The sequence below is a fragment of the Hippopotamus amphibius genome, chromosome 17 (genome assembly GCF_030028045.1).
Source record: "Hippopotamus amphibius kiboko isolate mHipAmp2 chromosome 17, mHipAmp2.hap2, whole genome shotgun sequence".
NCBI classification, from domain to species: Eukaryota; Metazoa; Chordata; class Mammalia; order Artiodactyla; family Hippopotamidae; genus Hippopotamus; species Hippopotamus amphibius.
Genome location: NC_080202.1, coordinates 237,949 through 258,535, shown reverse-complemented (window position 1 = coordinate 258,535; position 20,587 = coordinate 237,949). Strand labels below are relative to the sequence as shown.

General features: G+C 59.0%; 1 protein-coding gene across 1 annotated transcript; it reads right to left on the bottom strand.

The window, feature by feature from the left end:
- Window positions 1-222: 222 nt before the first annotated feature.
- On the bottom strand, window positions 223-12,142 carry NATD1 (N-acetyltransferase domain containing 1). The gene is made up of 3 exons (XM_057717123.1): window positions 12,003-12,142; window positions 6,265-6,383; window positions 223-4,963 (listed from the first exon to the last, which is right to left on the bottom strand). Exons 1-3 carry the CDS (start codon window positions 12,106-12,108, stop codon window positions 4,847-4,849), a joined length of 342 nt encoding a protein of 113 aa, XP_057573106.1. The 5' UTR covers window positions 12,109-12,142; the 3' UTR covers window positions 223-4,846.
- Between the last annotated feature and the right edge of the window lie 8,445 nt (window positions 12,143-20,587).

Sequence of the window (20,587 nt, the reverse complement as noted above, 5' to 3'; positions counted from 1 at the left end):
ACGGAGGAAAGTGCCAACCACTGTGAGCCTGGGATGGTATCCCCATCTCCACACTCTTGCACGTAACTTCTAACAGGCCACCTGCCTCAGTCTGCTGACTTGAGTGGAGACCCTCCAGAATGTTACCTCTTGGTCACGGCTAGTGCACAGACACCTTCTGGAAGGTTCACGTGCAGATTGATTCCCTCAGCATGAAGTAACTGAGCTCCCACTGAGGGCACAACCTGAATGGTGGGCATTGGAATTCGTATGGCCCCCAAGAGAGCCTTGGTTGCTGGCAAAGAGGCAGCCAGCAGGAAAGGTGGGTCCTAGCTGGTGCTCAGAAATCTCTGCCACTTCCCTTGGTACCCTTTTCATTCGTCCTTACAGCAGATAATTGCCATGTGCACACTCAGTGCCAGGTACTCTTAGGCACCAGAGTCAGCATTTAGTAAAACAAACACTTCCTGTTCTCAAGGAGTTTCCAGTCCAGTGGGATAAACGACGAAGTACCTAAGTGTTTTCAGAGAATGATAAATACTAACAAGAAACTAAGCAGGGCAATGGAGTAGGTGACTTGGAGCTTACAGGTGGCTAGAGGTCTTTTTCAAGAGGTGGCATCTGCATGGGGCCTGGATGAAGAGTGTGCAAGGAAGAGCTGGAGACAGAATTGTGACCCAGTGATGGGACCAGGGTGACAGAGGATAGGTACTGGGTTTGCCTTTGGTTAGTTGTTTCCTCTCTCTGAATGTCACTTTTCTCAACTGTAAAATGAATGTAGTTTTATCTATATTAGTCAGTGTCTAATTAGGAAAAGAAATCCACCCTAGGTATTTCAAACAGAAGGGATTTAATACAGGGCATTGTTTGCAGAGGTGTTGGGCAGGCCGGCTGAATCACTATCCTGAACACCTGAAACTTATCTAGTATTGTACATCAACTGTACCTCAGTTAAAACAAACAAACAAAACCTGCTTGCGTTTACCCAAAGACCACATGCTGTGCATGCTGTTCTGTCCTGCCATCTGACTCCAGGTTTTGCACCTCCCAGGATCACCTTGCCAGCCAGGCTGCCTTGAGGGGACCCTGCCCCATGCTGTGAGCAAAGAGCCCTCCCCAAATCCAGATCCAAGCGGAGGTGCGTTTTCCTCCCTTCCCATTCAGGCCTCAGAACATAGGTGCCTTGTTTGCATGCCTGGAGCCGGACCCTAGCCTCCCCTGCACCAGTGCCAGGGACACGAGGGCCCCCAGGCTCCGTCCCACCCACTCTACAACTGGATGTGGTCGGCTTTGGGGATAGCGACTCTGTAGGCTGGAGGGGACACGGGCCCCTGAGGTGCTGCTTAGAGGAAAGCCTGGTCACACCCACGTGGGCAGGAAAGAGCTCAGGTGTGCAGGCTCTTCCTGAGAGGTGGCCGCAAGGATGCCAAAGGAGGAGGAGGGCCGGCTGGGCGGGGGGCACGCAGTGCTCACAACTCCTGCCCCGGCTGCCAGCTCCTGCCCTCCGTGCTGCTGATGGGACCTTTACTGGGTGTCCTGTCCCTGCCCCAGCGTTTCATTCCGGCGCAGGGTGGACGGTCACTCGGGGTTTACTTCTAGACCCCAGGCTGCTGCAGGGCGGTTGCTGGGAGTGTTCCTGGGTATTGCCCTGTGAGGTCTCTGCCATGGAGGGACAGGAGCTGGACGTGGGTCCTGGTCCCCTTGCTTTCCTGCAGCCTCGTGATCCCCTCTCCCAGCCTCTGGTTCCTAACGGCCAGTGCCTCACGGAGCTGCTGTGGGCACCTCGCTGGCCATGATGGAGGGCCAGCGACCACAGCGCCCCCTTCCTCTCTGTTGGGGCATGTTGGACCCCCCCAGGCAGACCTGGAGGAACATGCCCTGTCCAGGAGTCCCTCGGGCTCCAGACTCCATGTGGGAGGCTCTCCATCGTGTGTCCTGAGTGACGCTGGCGCGGCCTATGTGTGTGCCCGTTCCCCCACTGGACCAGAAGCCCCAAGACAAGGCTTCCTGGGCAGAGAGGGACACGTCTAAGAGCAGCAGCTGCTGTGATGTGATGGCCTCTTCCTGGTCATCCTGTCCAGCTGCTCCCAGCGAGGGGAGCCCAGTGCCAGGGGCACAGCTGTGGCCTCAGAGGGGCCTGTTCCTGGGAGGAGGCACAGTCCAGGCGGGCAAAGCCCCCAGATCCTGACACCACCTGCACCTCTCAGAGCTTCATTTCCCTTGCCGCCAGTTAGGATGTGGGAATGCAGAGCACCTACCAGGTCTGCCCTCTCACCCCTCCCTCATACCCGAGGGCTTCCCGACCCATGGAGCCCAAATGTCCGGGGGGTGGGGTGGGGCAGAGGAATTGCCCCTGCCCTTCCAGAAGCAGTCCTGGAGCCACACTGGGTCACACCTTTTATTGAAATGTATGTCATGCAATCCGTCTGGAGACCAGTCCTGGCCCAGACACCACCTGCAGCAGGTCCTGAGTGGGAAAGGCACATGAGTGACCACCTGACTCAACTGGGCAAGAAAGGGAGACCCACAAAGTCAGCTGTGGCAGGAGAGCACGGGGCCCCGGGTGGGTCTCTGAGCAAGCCCCTGCCCTGCCGGTGGCACACAGACTGGCCCACGTGACCTGCCTCCTGAGCAAGGGTTCCCCAAGCGTCCTGGGAAGGGCTGGGGCTGGGATGCCAGACAGTTGGGGTAGCACCAGGGGCCGGCCAGCTGCAGTGGGACCGGGGTCAGGTGTACTTGCCGAGGGACGATGACTCCAGGGCAGAGGTCTGCAACGCACCTGGCAGAGCTGGCCACTGCTGCTGCTGAGGGCTGTAGTGGGAGCAGCGGCACTTTAAGGCAGCTGGGGCACGGAGGCCTGGGACGCACCTGAAGAAACTGGGGACACGCCGTCCCTGGGTCCAGGGCTGCAGGGGCCCCGGAGAATCCCACACATCCCCTGGTTCAAGTAGTGCTTTGTGTGTGTGTGGCAGCCGGGCACCCAGAGTCACCTGCTGTGAGAACACAGGTGTGGGCTGGCACATGGCCGGGTGCCCTGGTGCCCTCTGCTTCTCCACACGCCGCTTGCCCTGGAGTCCCCTGGACCACTGCCGCAGGACACCCTCCCATAGACAGCACCTCCTGGAACCTGGCCACTTCGCCCCAAAGGCTGCTGAGGGATCAGCACCAGCTCGCTGAGCTGCTTCCTGGAGAGCAGTTTTCATAACGGACCCTCTGCTTGAACTTGGGGAGGGACGTGTGAACGGGGAGGGGGTAGTGCTGGAGTGGGCGGTGGCCCAGAGCCTGGGCTGCCCATCAGTCCACTCTCAGGCCTACAACCCACTCTTTTCTTACGCTGCAGTGGGAAGGGGACGTCCCCAGCCTCGTGCCCCAGCAGCCGAGCCCACCCCCTGCCAGGACAGGAGAGGCCCAGGGGCCTCCCTGACTCCCCTAAAAGCCCTTTGCAAACAGAGCTGGGAGCACGATGGGAAGGGGAAGGGGAGGGGTGCCCTCGGCCCTCTCAGGAATTCCTGGAGGCCAAGAGGGGCTGGGGGCTGGGACCTGAGAGAGGTGGGGGATGCTGAGAGCGGTGACTCTGGGGCTTCCAGGCCTTTGGGCACATGCAGACGGGTGAGGAGGTGTTTGTGCACAAGTGTCTGGGGGCCCCGGGCCGCTGCAGTGCGGGGGTGGGGGTGGGGTTGGTGCAAAATTGGGAGCAGACAGGTGAGTGGGAAGGGGACACAGGCTAGCGCCTGCCAAAGTCAGGCAAGGAAGGCATCACTGGGGACACCAGCCCAACCCAGCCAGAAGCCTGGAAGTGCCACGTCACCCCAGCAATTCACTGTTAGCTCACGTCTCAGCCCTGGAGCGACCGGACTCCTGGGCTCCCCTGCAGCACCACAGAGGAGCAGGCGTGGATTCAGCCCTTGTGGGGAGCAGAGCACAGGACGTTGGTACCCTGAGCCCTAACCAGCCCCCAAAGCCTCAGAAAGGCTGGCCCCACAGAACAAAGGGTGCTGGGGTACCTCCAGGCTGTTCCCAGGAAGGCTGGTCTGGGAGGGGCCCCCGGCCTCCTGACGCAGGAAGGGAAAGACGCTCTGGCGTCTGGTGACTGCACAGGAAATCCCTCCAAACTGTTTCTTCCTCTTGGGTGGTGAGGATGGTTTGTGGAGTTTTCTCCCTCCCACCCCAGCTCTGAAGGATCCTCTCTGAGAAAGCTCACCCACAGCGAGGGGCGGGGATCCCTGAGATGCTTGGGCTGGAAAGGGGAGGGCTGCTGTGGAGGGGAGGGCTGCCTCCTGCAGAACTGACGGGGGGGGGGGGGGGGGCGTTTTGCAAGAAGTAGGGAGAGACGCCAGCCACCCCATCAGCCTCTCGACCTGTGCGCGTGTGCGTGCAGCTGAGCCTGGGTGGCCCCAGGGAGGGCTCCCTGGCCGTGGCCTCCACTCCTGCACCAGGCACACAGTCAGAGCAGGGGCAGCATGGCGGCACCCACACCTGACCCGACGTCCCTGGAAGCTGGCACACAGGGCTCCTTATTGCTCCTCATCTGTGGAGAGGACTTTGCCGGGGTGTGTCGGTGGGGTCTCCCATCAGCCCCCCGTCCTTCACAGAGCGGGGAGCAGCAGGCGGGACCCCGAGTGGCCAGAGGGACACCCGTCCACATTCTGGTTCTGACCGCGGGCCCTCGTGGTGTCTGCAGAGCCACAGCAGCTGGACCACGGCCCATCCTCAGCCAGCTGCCTCCCAGGGCCACAGGTGAGCGTCCTTACAAAAATAACTCTGAGTCTGTCCCCCATGGGGACCAGGGTTCCTGAGAGCACGTGGAGGCCCGGGTGAGGCCCGGAGGGAGGGTGCAGTGGGCGGGCTCCGCCCCGAGGGGCCAGGGCTACGGCTGCAGGCGCTCCAGGTACTGTGGCAGCGGGTGCTCCTTGACGAACTTCTGGATGTACCAGCAGGTGACGTGGGCCCTCAGGTCCTCCTCCACCACGAAGTCCAGAGCAGCCTGGCAGGCAGGCAGAGAGAAGGGCGGTCAGAGCCCCAGCCCCTCAGCCCAGGGCTCTCCCTCGGGTCCGTGATGGAAGCAGTGGTGCTGTCACCACCCCCATCACGGCTGGGAAACTGGGGCAGGAAGCTTTGGGAAATTGCCAGAGGCACACGGCAGGGAAGAGAGGGGGCCAGGGTCGGATCCGACAGGGGAGAACCCCACCCGCCTGTCTCCACCGCAAGCCAGGGTGCCCCCCAAACTCCTCCACTAATCTTCACTGGATGGCTCCTCCAGGAAGCCTCCCCTGTGGGCTAGGGGGGGCGCCCAGGGCTCCCTCTGCCCCGGCGGTGGCCACTCGGTTTTCACAAGGCTCCCAAGGCCAGCCGCGTGGGGCGGGGGAGTGTCAGCGTGCAGCGGTCATCCCGGCGGGTCTGGTGCCCCTCCCCACCCCAGCGCCAAGTACACAGTGGTGCATAATAAACGTTTGCTGAAACAGTGGCGCACAGCCCGGGTGTGGCCGGCAGGTCTGATGACAAAGGCAGAGGGCTGACGCGGTGCCTGGGCCCCTGGTGGGCGGTCTGATGGTCCAGCCCCACCCCCCGCAGCAGCCTACACCTGACCCCTGGGTTTCACCCTGAGACCCTCTAGTTACAGGATTCCAGTCTCTTCTCCCATTTTGCAGATAAACCAGGGCCCACAGGTAAGCCCTGGCAGACCGCCCCTCCTGTCACCCAGGCAGCAACTCTCTGGGTTCCTCACTGGTAAGCGGATGGCCCCACAGACCAGCTGGGAGCTGCTACTGAAAGACAGCGGTCCCTGCAAAGGCCAGGGTGGAGGGGCGGAGGGGGCAAGAGAGCAGCCGTCAGAGGGATGCGAGGCCGCGCTCTGCTCCAGATCAACTCCCCTGGAAGCCGGAGCTGCTCTCCTAGCAGCCTGGGGTGTGAGGTGTTCTGGGGACGCAGCGGGTAGGAGCCAAGTCACTGCAACGTCCGTCTGTCCACTAAGGGTTCACTGAGCACCTACTGCATGCCGGACACCGGGTCCTGGCAGTGAGCTCCCTGCGCAAGGCAGGGGTGTGTGTGTGTGTGTGTGTGTGTGTGTGTGTGTGTGTGTATGCGTGCGCGCGCCCGTGTGTGTGCGCGCGTGTGTGTGGCGGGCGTTGTGTGTGTGTGTGTGTGTGCGCGCGCGTGTGGCGGACCGCCGGGAGGCCTGGTCCTAGCGGAGGGGGAGGGGGACGCAGCAGCTGGGCAGCGCGAGGGCGGAGCCTGGCCGCCGGGGCGTGGTCTCCTCTGAGTGGGGCACAGCGCCCACGCCCCTACCTTAGCGAGGTGCTTGGCGATGCCCCGCCCACGGTAGGCGTCGGGGACCTCCGTGTGCTGTAGGTCCACAATCCGCTTGCCCACGTACTCGTAGAGCAGGACCGCCCGGTCGTGACATCCTGCGGGGAGGGTGATGGGCGTGTGAGGCCCGAGCCGGCCCGGAGGCCTGGATCTCGCAAGGTCACACGTTGGGAGCCCGGCTGCAGAGCTGGGTCTGGAATAGCCCCTCTGTGCCTCAGCTCCGCGTCCATAAAGTACGGATGTAACAGAATATTCCTCATTAGAGCGCTTGGAGGGTTAAAGGAGGTAATTTCTGTAAAATGCTTAGAACAGTGCCCAGAACATACCCAGCCCCACGTGGGCCTTTCCTGCTATCCTGGGGCTCAGCATCCCAGGACCCCCAGCGCCCCCCCAAAGCCCAGCTCTCTGCGTCCCCACCAGAGCACCAGCCTGGGGGTCTGGGAGCCCCAGGCTCAGCACTGGATGTAGAGCAAGGCTCCGTACGTCTCCAACTAAACCGGAGCCTGAAGCGACAGGAGAGCAGGAGCACCTGCCGGATCCTGGGGAAGGTCAGAAGGAGGGCACCAGCGTCCACAGGAAGGTGACCCTGGGCACAGAAGGCAGAGCAAGCTGGCCTTCACGCCCTCTCAGACCTGGAGCTCCAGTCCACCCCGGTCTCCTGCTGGAAAAACATTTAACTGGAGTTCCTCCAACAAAAGTCTTCAGTTCCTCATCCGCCTGTCTGTCTCTCCATCCAACCACACACCCATCCACCCATCCATCCCCCATCTGCCTGCCCATCTACCTGCTCAGCCACCCCATCCACCCATCTGTCCACCTGTTCCCCTCGACAAAAGTTCATTGAGCCCCAGGCACTGTTTCAGGAGCTGAGGATGACCCCATGGGTTACAAGTGTATGAAAGAAAAAATAAGCTGGGTCAGGGGAGATCCTCCCAGGAGGAAACCTCTGAGCTGAGCGGTACTTGGGAAGCAGGAGACCGCTGCAGGAAGAGCAGAGGAGGGGTGGGCAGAGGGCACAGCCAGTGCAAAGGCCCTGAGGCAGAATGTTCACACAGGGGAGGAAGCCACATTGGGGGCCTTGCAGGCACTAAGCAGACCTCCACTTTGCGCGTGGCCAGCCCCTCAGAGAGGGAGGTGGGGGTCTGAGCCCTCACCAGCCTGCTCCTGATCCCTGCTCACTCGCTCACTCATCACCTCCATCAGTGTTCCTGGGTGACCACTTGGGCCATGGATGGACCAGATCCCCTGGGGGATTCTCTGCCCCACCCCACCCTGCCAGCTCTTGGTGGTCACACAGGTTTGTCACCACTGCATCCCCAGTGCCCAGCCTGGGGCAGACACCTGAGAAATGTCTGCCCCACAAACACCCCGTTGTTCTCTGTGCCAGACACACTGCAGGCTTGTGGCTCCTGAGTGCCCAGCACCTGCCCGGAGCCCAGCCCTGTGCCCTCGAGGACACCAGGGCAGGACAGCTGTGGCTCACACTTATGGGGCAGGATCAGCCCCCTCCACACACCAATCCTCATGAGACCCTTACAAAACGGGCAGGGTTATCACAGTCCCATTGACAGGCAGGGAAACTGAGGCTCCGAGAGGCCGTCACACAGCTCAGTGTGTGTAGAGCTGGCTGGGGACCCCAGGTCTCGCGGCTGAGAGAAGAGCAGAAGGGCATCGGGCTGCAGGGAGGATGCGGGCTGCGCGAGAGGGAAAGGGTGTGACAACGACACCGCTCCCCGCCTCGCTGGGCTGGACGCTGGAGGACGACCCTGGAGCACTGGGGCCTCAGAGGGACCACCCAGTCCCAACCGCCCCCACGCTGCCTGGAGACAGCCAACCCTCGAGGCTCAGGCCAAGGTGCGTACATCCCTCGGACTCTGGTCTGAGCCTTCAGCAGGCCCCTGGACACAACTTCCAAAACGTACCCAGAACCTGGGCACTCTTCCACTGGACCCTGCGCCTCCCACGAAAGCCGGGTCGCATCCTGTCTGCCTCTGCTCAGCGGCCTCCTCGCAGCCCCTCCCGTCCACCCAGCCTCGGTCAGCTGCTGCCTCTGCCTGGCACCTCCCCCGGAGGTCCCCCTGGGCACCACGGCCGCCCCTAGGAGACTCTCTGCCAGGTGACCTCAGACCTCAGGCCTGGGACAACCGCTACCTCCCTCCTGGACCGTGATCTCGACGTGAGAGTCACGTCGAGATCACGGACTGTGACTGGTTTTGCGAAAAGTGAAAGCAACTTGGCTAACAAGGGGCCCTTCCCTAGGTCTCCACCCGGCCGGCACCAGCCCTGAGAGCAGGCCCAGCAGATCAAAACGCCTGTTATACAGGCAAGGAGATGGAGGCAGAGGCAAAGCCAGAACTCAGGCCCTCTGCGCCCTCTGGGAGCTGAGGCAGCCAACCAAGGACAAGTGGGTGCAGGAACCTGGGGCGGGCTGCACCACCTGGCTTCTCTGGGCATCTCCACCTCCGGGCATCTCCACCTGCGGGGAGGTGCTATGTGCTTGTGGCTCAGAACTGAGAAGCGTGAGAGGGCAGACCCTGGGGGGTGCCCAGTTTCAGCCCACCCACAGGCCCAGCTGGTCCCGTTCCCCCACCAGGCACCCTCCCCACCTCCCAGGGACCCGCTCTAGCACGCATCCCAGGATGCGAAGACATGGGGTGTGCCCTGGGGGCACAATGTGGCCTGTGCAGGGGCCTCCTGCCTGGGAACTGGGATCTGAATGCAGGAGGCCTCTGCGGCACATTCAGCCCTGCTCCCCCTGGGACCTCAGTCTTCCCATCTGCAAAGTGGGGGCTGGGGAGGATGTGGAAGGCACACAGGGGAAAGCAAAGGCCAAGGACGGGCCACCCAGGGGCAGGGGCTCAGTTCTGGCCCAGCACTTTCCCCACCGACGAAATGGTGATACAAGCTAGCATTTCAGGCCCCGGATCTGGTGGCCACACAAGCCTGGGCACCTGCGTTCTCTCACGTCCCACGTCAGTGAGACCCATCCACGCTTCCTTCAACAACTGTCCAGGAGCTGGAACGTCTCCCCACCCGCTCACACTGCCTGCCCCAGAGCAGCAGCCACGTCCCTGATCCTGTCCTGCCCCAGGGCAGGCAGAGGAAACCCAGGACATCCCATCCACCCTCTGCTCAGGACCCACCTCACCCAGAGTCAAGGCCAAGTCTTCACAATACCTCCCACAGCCCCACACCACCTGCCCCCAAGACTTCTTGACGCCCTCTGTTACGCGGCCTCGCTCTATTCCTCCTGTCCCTGCTGCTCGCAATACGAACCAGGCACCCCAGGGCCTTTGCACTTGCCGCCCCTTCCACACAGAGTGTTCTTCCCATCATAGCTCCCTTCCTTGCCTCCTTCCCAGAGCGGCCCTCCCAGATACCTGACTCTAAACAACAGCTCTCAGGAATTCCCTGGCAGTTTAGTGGTTAAGACGCTGCGCTTCCAAAGCAGGAGGCACAGGTTTGATCCCTGGTTGGGGAACTAAGTTCCTACATGCTGCTCAGAGCAGCCAAAACAAACAGCAGCCTTTTCCCAACACCCCGACCTCATTTCTCATGAGTCTTGTTCTCTACAATGTTCTACACTTCATGTATTGTTCACTGCCCCAGACGGTCGGTCCCATGAGCCCCCAGCACCTACAACAATGTTTGGCACACAGTAAGTGCTCAATAAGCCCTTGTGGAATAAATTCTAGCTCTTCTACCTCCAAGCTGCGAGACCCCGGGCATGTCAGTCATGCTCCCTGCCTCAGTTTCCTCCACTGTAAAATGGGCAGGGCAGTCCCCGTCCCCCCCACCCCCATCTAGCCGGCAATACCGAGGATAAAGTAAGTGACTCCATGTGCGTGGCGCCTGCCCGGAACCCAAGGACTTAATGCACACAGCTGCTCAAACCTCTTCCCTCTCCAGACCCAGAGTTTGCTGGAGGCCCAGCAGTCCAGCTCCGCGACGGCACGGCCAGCACACACCTGCACCTGGAGCCCCAGGGCCGCCTGCCTCAGTGTCCCCGTCTCTCAGCGGGCACACTGAGCTGGCCTCCAGGGCCTGCCTGCAGGTCAGAAGACACCATGGCAGGCCGTTCCCCTCCCCAGCTGAGGCAGGGTGAGGGCCTGGGCACAGATGACCCCTCTTCCACAACCCCCCCGCCATATACACCTAGACAGGTTGGGACTGGCTGCACAGCCTCCTCCTCGCAGGCTGGCGAGGAGCTGCTCCCGGGCTTGGCTAGGGACCCCAGTCCACTTATAGTTAGCCATCTGGGCATTAGGTGACAGAGCGGGCACGTTCAGAAAGATGGCTGGGCACGTCCAGCCCTGACCACAGCCAACACTAGAGGGGTGTCCTTTGGCTGCATTCACTAGGGAAAGAAAGAAGGAAAACCCCAAACATCCCCTTTTCTTCTTTCTCTGAGTGTCTAGGGCCTCCTGAGCTCCCCCTTGGGAATCAGCGGCCTCTCTGGAGCCTCAGAAAGAGGATTTGAAAAGCCAAGGGGCCTCTTCCCATCAGAGCAGCCAGGGCCCTGAGAGTCCCGGCCGGCTGGGCCAGGGCAGGCAGCGGAAGGATAAGGGTTTGAACCCCGCCTGCACTCCTTCCCAGCGCCGGCCTCAGCTCACGCCCCTGAACTTGGGTGGTGATGCCCAGCTCACAAGGTGGTCGGAGCAGGGGTATGCTGGGCCAGGCTCAATGCACCGCGCATCCCCAAAGCGGGTCTGAGGAAGGCCCCGCTCCGGGCCCGGCCCCTCCCAACCCTACCAAGCGCAGGTAGGAGGCGTCAGACCAGGCAGGACCCTATCCCGGCTCTACCCCCTCCCTCACTGCCTGACCTCAGCGACCCTCTCCCTTCCGTCCTCAGACACGGGCGCAGTGGCCCATAAAGGCCCTTCCAGCTTGGACACTGCCACAGGGGGCCCAGCTGGGAGGGAAGAAAAAGTTATGCACGCGGAAGGGGTGGGATGCAAGGAGCTCAGCCCTCCGTTTCATAATCCCACTTTCCACCCCCAGACCTCTTAGGCGGAGGGAGTCTGGGCTAGGAAGTGGCGGAACCTTTCTTTACAGGAAATGAGGCCTTTGCTTCTGGTTTTAAAAGAGATGCCCAGGGCCTTCGCTGGTGGTCCGCTGGTCCAGCGTCTGCACTTCCAGCGCGTCCACCGCAGGGGGCACCGGGTCGACCCCTGGTTGGGGGCACCAGGACCCCGCCCGCCGCGCGGCGCGGCCCCGCATCACGCGCTGCCCCGTCCACGTCCACCGGCACGGCCCGCCTGCCGCGGGGCATCTGGTCCTCCCCGCCGGCCAGGAGTTACGCGCCGGTGCCGCCGCCGCTGCCGAGACGCAGACACGCGGGCGCCCAGGGGTGAGGGAACTCGGCCGACGCCCCGGAGCCGCGGGGGTCTGAGGGCGACCCCGTCCCGCCAGCCCGCGCCTCCCTCCGGGACAGAAGCCCCGCTGCCCGGCGGCCCAGAGGACGCCGCCAACCCCCGCTGCGGAAAGGCTAAGGGTCCCGGGGCGGCCGGAAGCCCGGGGGCACCGGGGCCGGGAGAGGCGGCGGCCCGCCCGCTCCGCAGGACCTCGGCGGCCGGCCGGGGCACCGCCGGGCCGGGCAGGTGCGGCTCCCGCGGGCCGAGGCGGGAGCGCGGCCGCCCGGCGCCCCCGCCGCCGCCGCCGCCCCGGCCCCGGCCCCCGGCGCGCAGACAAAGGCGGGGCGGGCCGGGCCGCGTTACCGTTGAGCCGGACGCTGAACTGGCGGCGCCGCCGGTCGTGCTCCACGCGGATGGGGCCGCCCTGCTCCGGCGCGCCCGGCGGCACGGCGGCCGGCGAGTGCGCCATGGGCGCCGGGCCCGGGCCGGGGGCGCGCGGCGGGGGCCGGGGGCGCGCGGAGCCTCGCCGGGGGCGGCCGCGGGCGGCGGCGCGGACACGGACGCTCGGCGGCGGCGGCGGCGGCGGCGGCGGGCAGGAAATCAGCTGTGCGGTCACGTGGGCGCGCGCGGCGTGCACGCGCCTGTCGGCTCTTAAAGGCGCCGCGCCGCCCGGGGAGTGGGTGTCGCGGGGGCCCGGGGCCCGGGGGGCCGCGCCGGGGAGCCTCGCTGGGGAGCCGGCCACCTGCCGCCTCTGCCCCGAGGGGCGGAAGTGCGGGAAGCGCCTTGGCGACCCCGGGCCCGCTCGCAGCGGGGGAGGCGCAGCCCCGAGAGGGCCGCGCGGGGCCGGGGGGGCGCCGGGGGCCGGGAGCTGCCCCCCGAGGCCCGTGCCTGCGGGCCTCAGTGGAGGCGGGGGCGCGCGGCCCCTCCCGCGTGCCCCCCGCCCCAGCCGGAGCCCCGGGCTTGCGTCTCCCGGGACTTCGTCTGCGTGATTGCAGGGCCCAGGGTTCTCGTTGTGCCGCGCTTGCTGCGTGGGCTCAGGCCGTGTTGCTGCGTGTGTCTCCTTCATCGGAGACTAGTATTCCACTGCGTGCGTATCCCACTCCTTATCTGCCTCCTGGGGGGCGTTTGCGTTGTCTTTGGATTTTGACTCACGAACGGATGGATGGTGGACGTTCCTGCACATGGCGCCCCTCGCAGGTGACTGCGCCTTACAGTCCGTGTACCTTGAATTATATGAGGAATTGCCAGACCTTTTTCCGAAGTGGTTGCACCGTTTTACACTCCTGCCAGCAACTTTGAGAGTTACGTTTGGTCCCTTTAGTTCTAGCTGTTCTTCTGAGAGTGGAGCGGTCGCTCACGGGCTTTCGTGGGCATTCACCTGATGACCGATGATGCGGAACCTTTTTCATCCACTCCTTGATCATGTGGGTATCTACTTTTGTGAAGTGCCTAAGTATTTTTTTTTTTGGGGAGTTCTTTTTATTGCCTGGTTATGAATCCTTTGTCAGATGTATTTGTTGATAATATCCTAACCTAGAGTATTCTTTTAAGAAACAAGTGTGTATTGTGTCACAGAGTTTGGAAACAAAGCAAGACTGAGGAGTGAGTCATATACAGGAGATAGAAAAGGATCCTGGGGTCAGAGGGGGTCTTGACTTGAGCTGAGTCGGGGCTGGCTGCAATCTTGAGCAAGATATAACCTTGTGTGTGTCTCGGGTGGCTTCTTTGTCTGCAAAGAACTTGAGTGGTGCAGGGGAGCCAGAACAAGTTTCTGGGAACTCCATCACCTGGCTATGCTGTTTCCCACTCTGGGCTTCTGCATGTGCTGTTGTCCAAGCATCAGCTCCCTTGGAAAGGACTCACTGAAGCCCCCCAGCCAGCCTGGGTCCAAGGAGATTCCTGGCAGGACCGAGTGCATGCCAGGTCCACCATAAGAGCCCAGGATCCTCCCTGTTTTGGATTCCCTTCTTTCTCTCCTAGTTTGAAGTGTCTGTTATCTTGTTGGGGTCTTTAAACCTTGCAGAAATCCTTTGTGGAACAAGGCATGGATCAATAAAAGAATAAAGCAAGCAATCAGTCTTCACAGAGTTGAAAGGACTTGCTCTTTCAACCCCAAAGCATTCTGGTCATGGAGGAGCCTTGGAGAGGGGCTGCTGAATGAACCTGTAACCTCCCCCCCCCAAAGTTAGAAGGCAAAGCTGGGTCGCAGCCGTCTTGGGGGGATGGGCCCCAGGTCCTGAAAGCCCCAGTGGCCAAGGCTTGGCGGGGCCACCCAGAGACTGGGTCCCATGTATTGTATATAGGGTATCATTTATTCAGTCAGTCATTAATTCACTTAGCAAATATTTATTGAGCACCTACTATGTGCCAGTCACTATTCTAGGGGCACCCAGTGAACAAACAGAGCAAACCCCTCGCCCTTCAGGAGCTGACATTCTAGGCGAGGGAGAGGCACCAAGCCAAGGAGGAAATTAATCCTCGGTCCATCTCATTGAGACAAGGGCCCAGGGAGACTCCGTGGGGGTGAGGGGGTAGGTGCTTTCGGAGAGGTGTCAGACAGGGTTTCAAGGACAGACCTCAACCGATCGGGCTCTTTTAATGAAAGACTTGAAGGAGGTGAGGGAGCCCCATCCAGGCAGCGAGAACAACCAGTGCAAAGACCCTGGGGTGGCTTTAAAGACCTGAGGCTGTGTGGGGTCTTCAGCTTTTACTCTGAGCCAGGAGGGGCCACGGGACAGTTTTGAGCAGACAAGGGATCTTGGGTTTTTTGTTTGTTTGTTTTTTAATATTGGAAACTTTCAACACAAATGTAAATAGAGAGGATGGTGACGTGAAGCCCGCCATAACCACCATGGGCGAGGTGTTTGTTTCTGTGTTTTTTTCTTTTATTAAAAAAAATTTTGGACTTCCCTGGTAGCGCAGTGGTTAAGAATCCGCCTGCCAATGCAGGGGACACTGGTTTGAGCCCTGCACTGGGAAGATTCCACATGGCACGGAGCAACGAAGCCTGTGAGCCACAGCTATTGAGCCCGTGTGCCGCAACTATTGAAGCCCACACATCTAGAGCCTGTGCTCCACAACAAGAGAAGCCACTACAATGAGGAGCCCGTGCACCACGATGAAGAGTAGCCCCCACTCTCAGTAACTAGAGGAAGCCCCTGTGCAGCAACGAAGACCCAACACAGCCAATAAATAAATAAAATAAATAAATTTATAAAAAAAATTTTTTAAGGTAGTGTTTACATACAGTAAAAATTACCCGTTTTTATAGTTTTGACAAATATGTACCCCCATGCAGCTGTAATCACAACCCAGTTATAAAGCAGTTTTAGGGTACCCACCCCCAACCCTGAGCTGGTCACCAGCCCCACACGCTCCCTGGGGAGCCCCACCCGTGCCTGTCTGGACTGGTGCCCTCCCCCCACCCCGTACGCACGAGGGGGCTGATTTACAGGCTTCAGAATAAGCAGGAAAACACCCACCAGACCAAGGCCCTCACAACCCACCTCCAAGGTCCCCGGCCCCGGTGGTGAGTCCTCCAGGGCGGCTTCTCCCGCGACGCCGTCCCTTCCTTCCTGTGTGCAGCAACTGCCCTGGTGCTAGTCTGGGAACTCGGCAAACGAGGTACCAGAACTGTTGGGGTGAGCTCTTATACGCAGGTAGAGTGTGTCTTCCAACACAGATGACTCATATTTACTGTTTTGTAGTCTTTTTTCCCATATTTAACAATATACTGTGAGCAAGTTCCTTTGTTAAGACACAGGAAACCACAGAATCATTCCTTAAGAATATTCTTACAAAAATAAAAAAATAAAGGAAAAAAGAATGTTCTGACATTTAATTTTTGATTGCTGAATGTATTCAGGTTTCCAAAACTGAAACAAAATGTATACAAGCCCCGGGGGACTCGCCACCTCCCTCCCATCTTCTCCCTCCTCCCCAGCTCAGGGAGGGAGGCATTCTCACTTCTTATGAATGTTTCCAGTTTTCCACACATAAAACCCGAGTAAATACAAATGTATATTCTTTCTTTCCATTTTAACCCCGAAGTTAGCATGTAACCCCAAAGTGAAGCCTGTCTCTGAACTGTGGTCCTAGCACGTGCCAGGAACCCGCCCTCCGCCCAGTGGACACCCTGACGTTATTAGCAGATGACAAGGCCCTGGCAGCACCTACCAACCCCCCCTCCCCGGCCATCGGCCCTTTATTGTTGGGCACGCTGGTCACCTCTAAATACTGCCTCTGTAGCAGCTGTGACTCTTCCATCTTAAGGAGCCGCTGATCCTCTGCCCAGCCTGGGCCGTCGGTCAGGCGCCAGGCTCCCGCTGCAGAGTGTGTGCCCAGTGCTCCCCGGGCAGGGTCTCATTTTCTCTCTCACTCACCTGAGGAGCCGGGATCCACCGAGGGCAGTGGGCTGCTGAACTTGTCCCGGGTGGGAGGTGGGGGAGCCAGGACTCAAACCTGGTGACGCTCAGTCCAGGGCTGACGTTCCAGGCGGAGGACAAGCCACTGGGCAGGTCTGACCAGGGAGCCTCCCAAGATGCCCTGAGGTCCTGAGATCCTCTGGGGGTAGATAGGGGTCGATGGTGTGGGCTGATAGTTCATGTGGGAAACCTGTCTTGGGTCTTAGTGGCCCCGCAGCGTGTGGGATCTTAGTTCCCCGACCAGGAATCGGAACCTGTTTACCCTGCATTGCAAGACAGAATCTTAACCACTGGACCACCAGGGAAGTCCTCAGGGTCTTCTGATTTTTCCGTAGGAGCTGGAAACAAACAAAAAAAAAGTGAGGTCTCTTGATGCTTAAATGAAGGCAACTGATGAAATACACACTTAACACATGACTGCCACTCAAGTGGTTGGGGGAGAGACAGAGGGTCTGGCAGATAAAGTCCGTCTGCATGTTCACTGCAGGATTCTGGCCATTTTTCTGGAAATGTAAACTTTTTAAAAATTAAAAATGTTTGGACTTCCCTGGCAGTCCAGTAGTTAGGACTCTGTGCTTACACTGCCTGGGGCACAGGTTCACTCCCTGGTAGGGGAACTAAGATCCCTCATGACACTCAGTACAGCCAAAAAACAAAAAAGAAAAAGTGGGGAAAAAAAGATAAAACCAAATAGAATACATGAATCTTGTCAGATCCTGGTTTTTTTGTTTGTTTGTTTAATTTTTTTTTCTTTTTTTTTTAAGCTCTTTGTTGGAATATAATTGCTTTACACTATTTTTTTTAATTAATTAATTTATTTAGTGGCTGCATTGGGTCTTTGTTGCTGTGTGTGGGCTTTCTCTAATTGAGGATCCTTAACCACTGTACCACCAGGGAAGCCCTCAGACCCTGGTTTGAAAAGAAGACAGCCATAAAAGACATGTGGGGTTAACGGGGTACTTGAATATGGCCTGTGTATCAGGTATCTGTGGAATGATGCCTTTTTTCTTAGGTGGGATAATCGTGTTGTGGTTACAAGGAGAATGTCTTCGTTCTTCAGGGACACATGCTGAAGGGTTAGGAGAAAAAGGTGACGCCAGTGACCCTCAGAGAGCCCAGGGGCTAAGTGTGAACACGGCTGGCTCAGGCTTCTACTTCCTGTGTGGTTGAAAGTTTTCATAATACAGATTTAAGGGGAGGGACATCCCTGGTGGCACAGTGGTTAAGAATCTGCCTGTCAATGCAGGGGACACGGGTTGGATCCCTGGTTCAGGAAGATCCCACGTGCCGCGGAGCAGCTAAACCCGTGCGCCACAACGACTGAGCCTGCGCTCTAGAGCCTGTGCTCTGCAGCAAGAGAAGCCACCACAGTGAAGCCCACGCACGGCGACAAAGAGGAGCCCCCACCGCCCGCAACGAGGGAAAGCGCACGGGCAGCCACGAAGACCCAACACAGCCAAAAAAAAAAAAAAGAAAGAAAATTGAGGGGAAAGCGGGGAAAAGGCAGGCATGGGGGTAAAACAGGGTGTGCATGGGTGCTAGATGTGGCCCTCCGTGTTCCACCTGTCATTTAGCCCGTTCACTCCCAGGAGCCGGGGAAACGGAGGCCCGGGGAGCAGGGAGTGACTCTCGGGCCACAGACCTTCCTTCCCGATCGGTTTCCTCACCCAGCGTGAGAGCAGGTGTCGATGGGCGCTCTCCCGGCCGCCGTCTCTCCCCCCACCTCCCGGAGGTGGGAACAGAGGCCCAGAGAGAAGCGAAGGGACTGGGCCGCCCATCGAAGTCCTCGGCCCGCCCCCAGTCTGTCCCCAGAGCGCGGGCACCACCTGTGGAGCCGGCAGGCCCGGCTCTGCCACCGGCTTCGCTGTGTGACCTGTGCCGCGTCTTTGGGGGAGAAGGCTCTTGCCGCTGCCCTGTGCACGTTGGTGCTGTCACATGTCCCCTGGCCACTCCCACCCCCGTCCTTGAAACCGCCGCGTCTCCAGCTGCCTTCCCACAGGCTGCCCTGGGCCTAGCCCGCACCTGCACAGCCTCGCTTACCCGCACACCCCTGCCCGCAGCCTCGCTGCTGTCTGTCCGCGTCCCCTCTGGTCAGGGTTTGCCGCAAGCCTCAGAGCCATCATGTCACCTTCCGAGCCTCAGTTTCCTCATCTGTAACATGGCAGTGACAGCCTCAACTGCTCACACAGGCTTTCCTCCACCCACCTCCAGCTTTAATAAGGTATGGTTTATATACAATAAAATTCACCATGTACGTGTGTTTGACAATTTTTGGCAAATGTATATAATTATGGAACGACCACCACAAGCATCATTTCTTATTTTTAGATTTAATATAATTTTTAAAATTTATTTACCTGGCCATACTGCATGGCATGTGGGATCTTAGCTCCCGGACCAGGGATCAAACCCACGCCCCCTGCATCGGAAGCGCGGAGTCTTAACCGCTGGACTGCCAGGGAAGTCCCAAGCATCATTTCTTTTATTCCCAAGTTCCCTTGAGCCACTTTTCGGTAAACACCCCCACTCCCTGCCCCGGGCAGCCTCTGCTCTGTTTTGTGTCTAGTTTTGCCTTTTCCAGAACAGCGTTCAAACGGAATCCTGCCTCCAGTGTCACCTTTTAGGTCTGGCATCTTGGACTCAGCGCCCTTGGGACACACTGTGTTGTTCCTGTATCTGCAGTTCGTTCTTTTGTTTCTGAGGAATCACCCATTGACAAATCAACCACATTCGTCTGTCCGTTTGCAAGTTCACGGGCATTTGGGGTCTTTCCAGGATTTGGTTGTAATGAACAAAGCTGCTCTTAATACTTGCATGTAGGTTTTTTGTGTGCGTCAAAATGTAGGTTTTCATTTCTCTTGGGAGTAGAATGGCTGAGTCGTAGGTAGTTATAGATTTGATTTTTTTTTAAGCTCTTTACTGGAATATAATTGCTTTACACTCTTGTGCCAGTTTTTGAGGTACACCAAAGTGAATTATGGAGCTGATTTTATAGGAGATTGCCAACCTGTGTGTAGCAGATGTAAGCTTTTACGTATGGGAGGGATAAATAAAGGCCCTACTGTGTAGCACCAGGAACTAGGTTCAGTGTTCTAGGATAAACCACGATGGAAAAGAATGTGAAGGAAAGAAGATGTATGTGTATAAGTGAGTCACTTTGCTGTACAGCAGTAATTCACACAACATGTAGGTCAACTGTGCTTCAAGTTAAAAAGATCTGTGTACATGTAAAAAAAAATCTTAGCTGTCCTAACAGGTGTGCAGTGGACTCTCTCCATGGTCTCAGTTTGCAACCCTGGTGACTGGTGGTGAGAGCATCTTTTCGTGGGCTTGTTTGCCGTCTGGATGGCTTCTGTGGGGAGGTGCCTGTTCAGGCCTTTTGCATGTTTTTTTATTGGGTTGTTTTCTTATGATTGCATCGCAAGAAATCTTTGTATGTTCTCAGTTGAAGCCCTTTCTCAGAGACATGTTTTGTAAATATTTTCGCACAGGGTTGTCTTGGGGCTTGACACCATAAACACTAAGTAAGTGGGTACTCATTATTTTTTACTACTGTTATTTATGACTCTCTTTTGTCCTGTGCATAGAACAACACCTAACACCTCTCTGCCCAGGACTCCTTGTGGCACCTACAACGGGGCTGCCGCCCTCCCCTCCCCATCCCCTTTGCTGGGGCTCCCTGGGGGGGGCCCAGCAGGAGCCCAGGACATCTGTGTTGTTTGTTGTTTACATGTTCACTTATCAGAACTGCCCAGCTGGCCCAGGCTGCTTGGCTGGGCCCAGAGGAAGCCTCAGAGATGGCCTCGCCCTCCCTGCGCTGCCCGCATCTGGCCCACGCCCCTCCCCCTCTCTGGCCCACGCCGGGCATGCACGGACATGTCCCCTCACGCGAGCTTCCTCACAGTACCCAGGAGCCGCGTCCCATTTGCTAGATGAGACAGCTGAGGCTCGAGGAGGCAGTGTGGCCACCCAGAGCCCACAGTCCAGAGGGGTACCACCGAGACCCTGGCTCTTGCACCCCGACCTTGTTGTCTGCAGCACCGTCTCTCGGCAAATGTCCCCGTGGGCTGAGCAGAGGACCAGCGGAGGCAGCCAGGGACTGCTGAGCACCGGGCTCTGCGTGAATGATCTCCCTCCAGGGAGTAGCTGTTGTGGTCCCATCCCATTTTACAGATGAGGAAACTGAGGCCGAGAGGGACCAAGTGACTCACTTGATAAATCAGAGGCAGAGTAGGATTTGAGCCCAGGCACACTGTCCCCTCCGCCTGAGTGCTTGACTGCTGGGCCAGGCTGAGCCCATGGCCTCTGTCCCTTCCGTGGGGCCTGCCCCAGCGGGGTGGGGGTGGCCTGCACCTCACTGACCGCCACGGTGTCCATTGGAAGGCGGTCATGCCACCCCCACGTCACCCACGATGCCCCCACTTCCCTTCTCCCTTCAAGCCCATTGTGACCCCCGTCTCTGCACCCTTGTCTGTGCCGGGCTGCTTCCCGACTGCCCTCCCCGCCGGAGGTCCCACCGTGGGA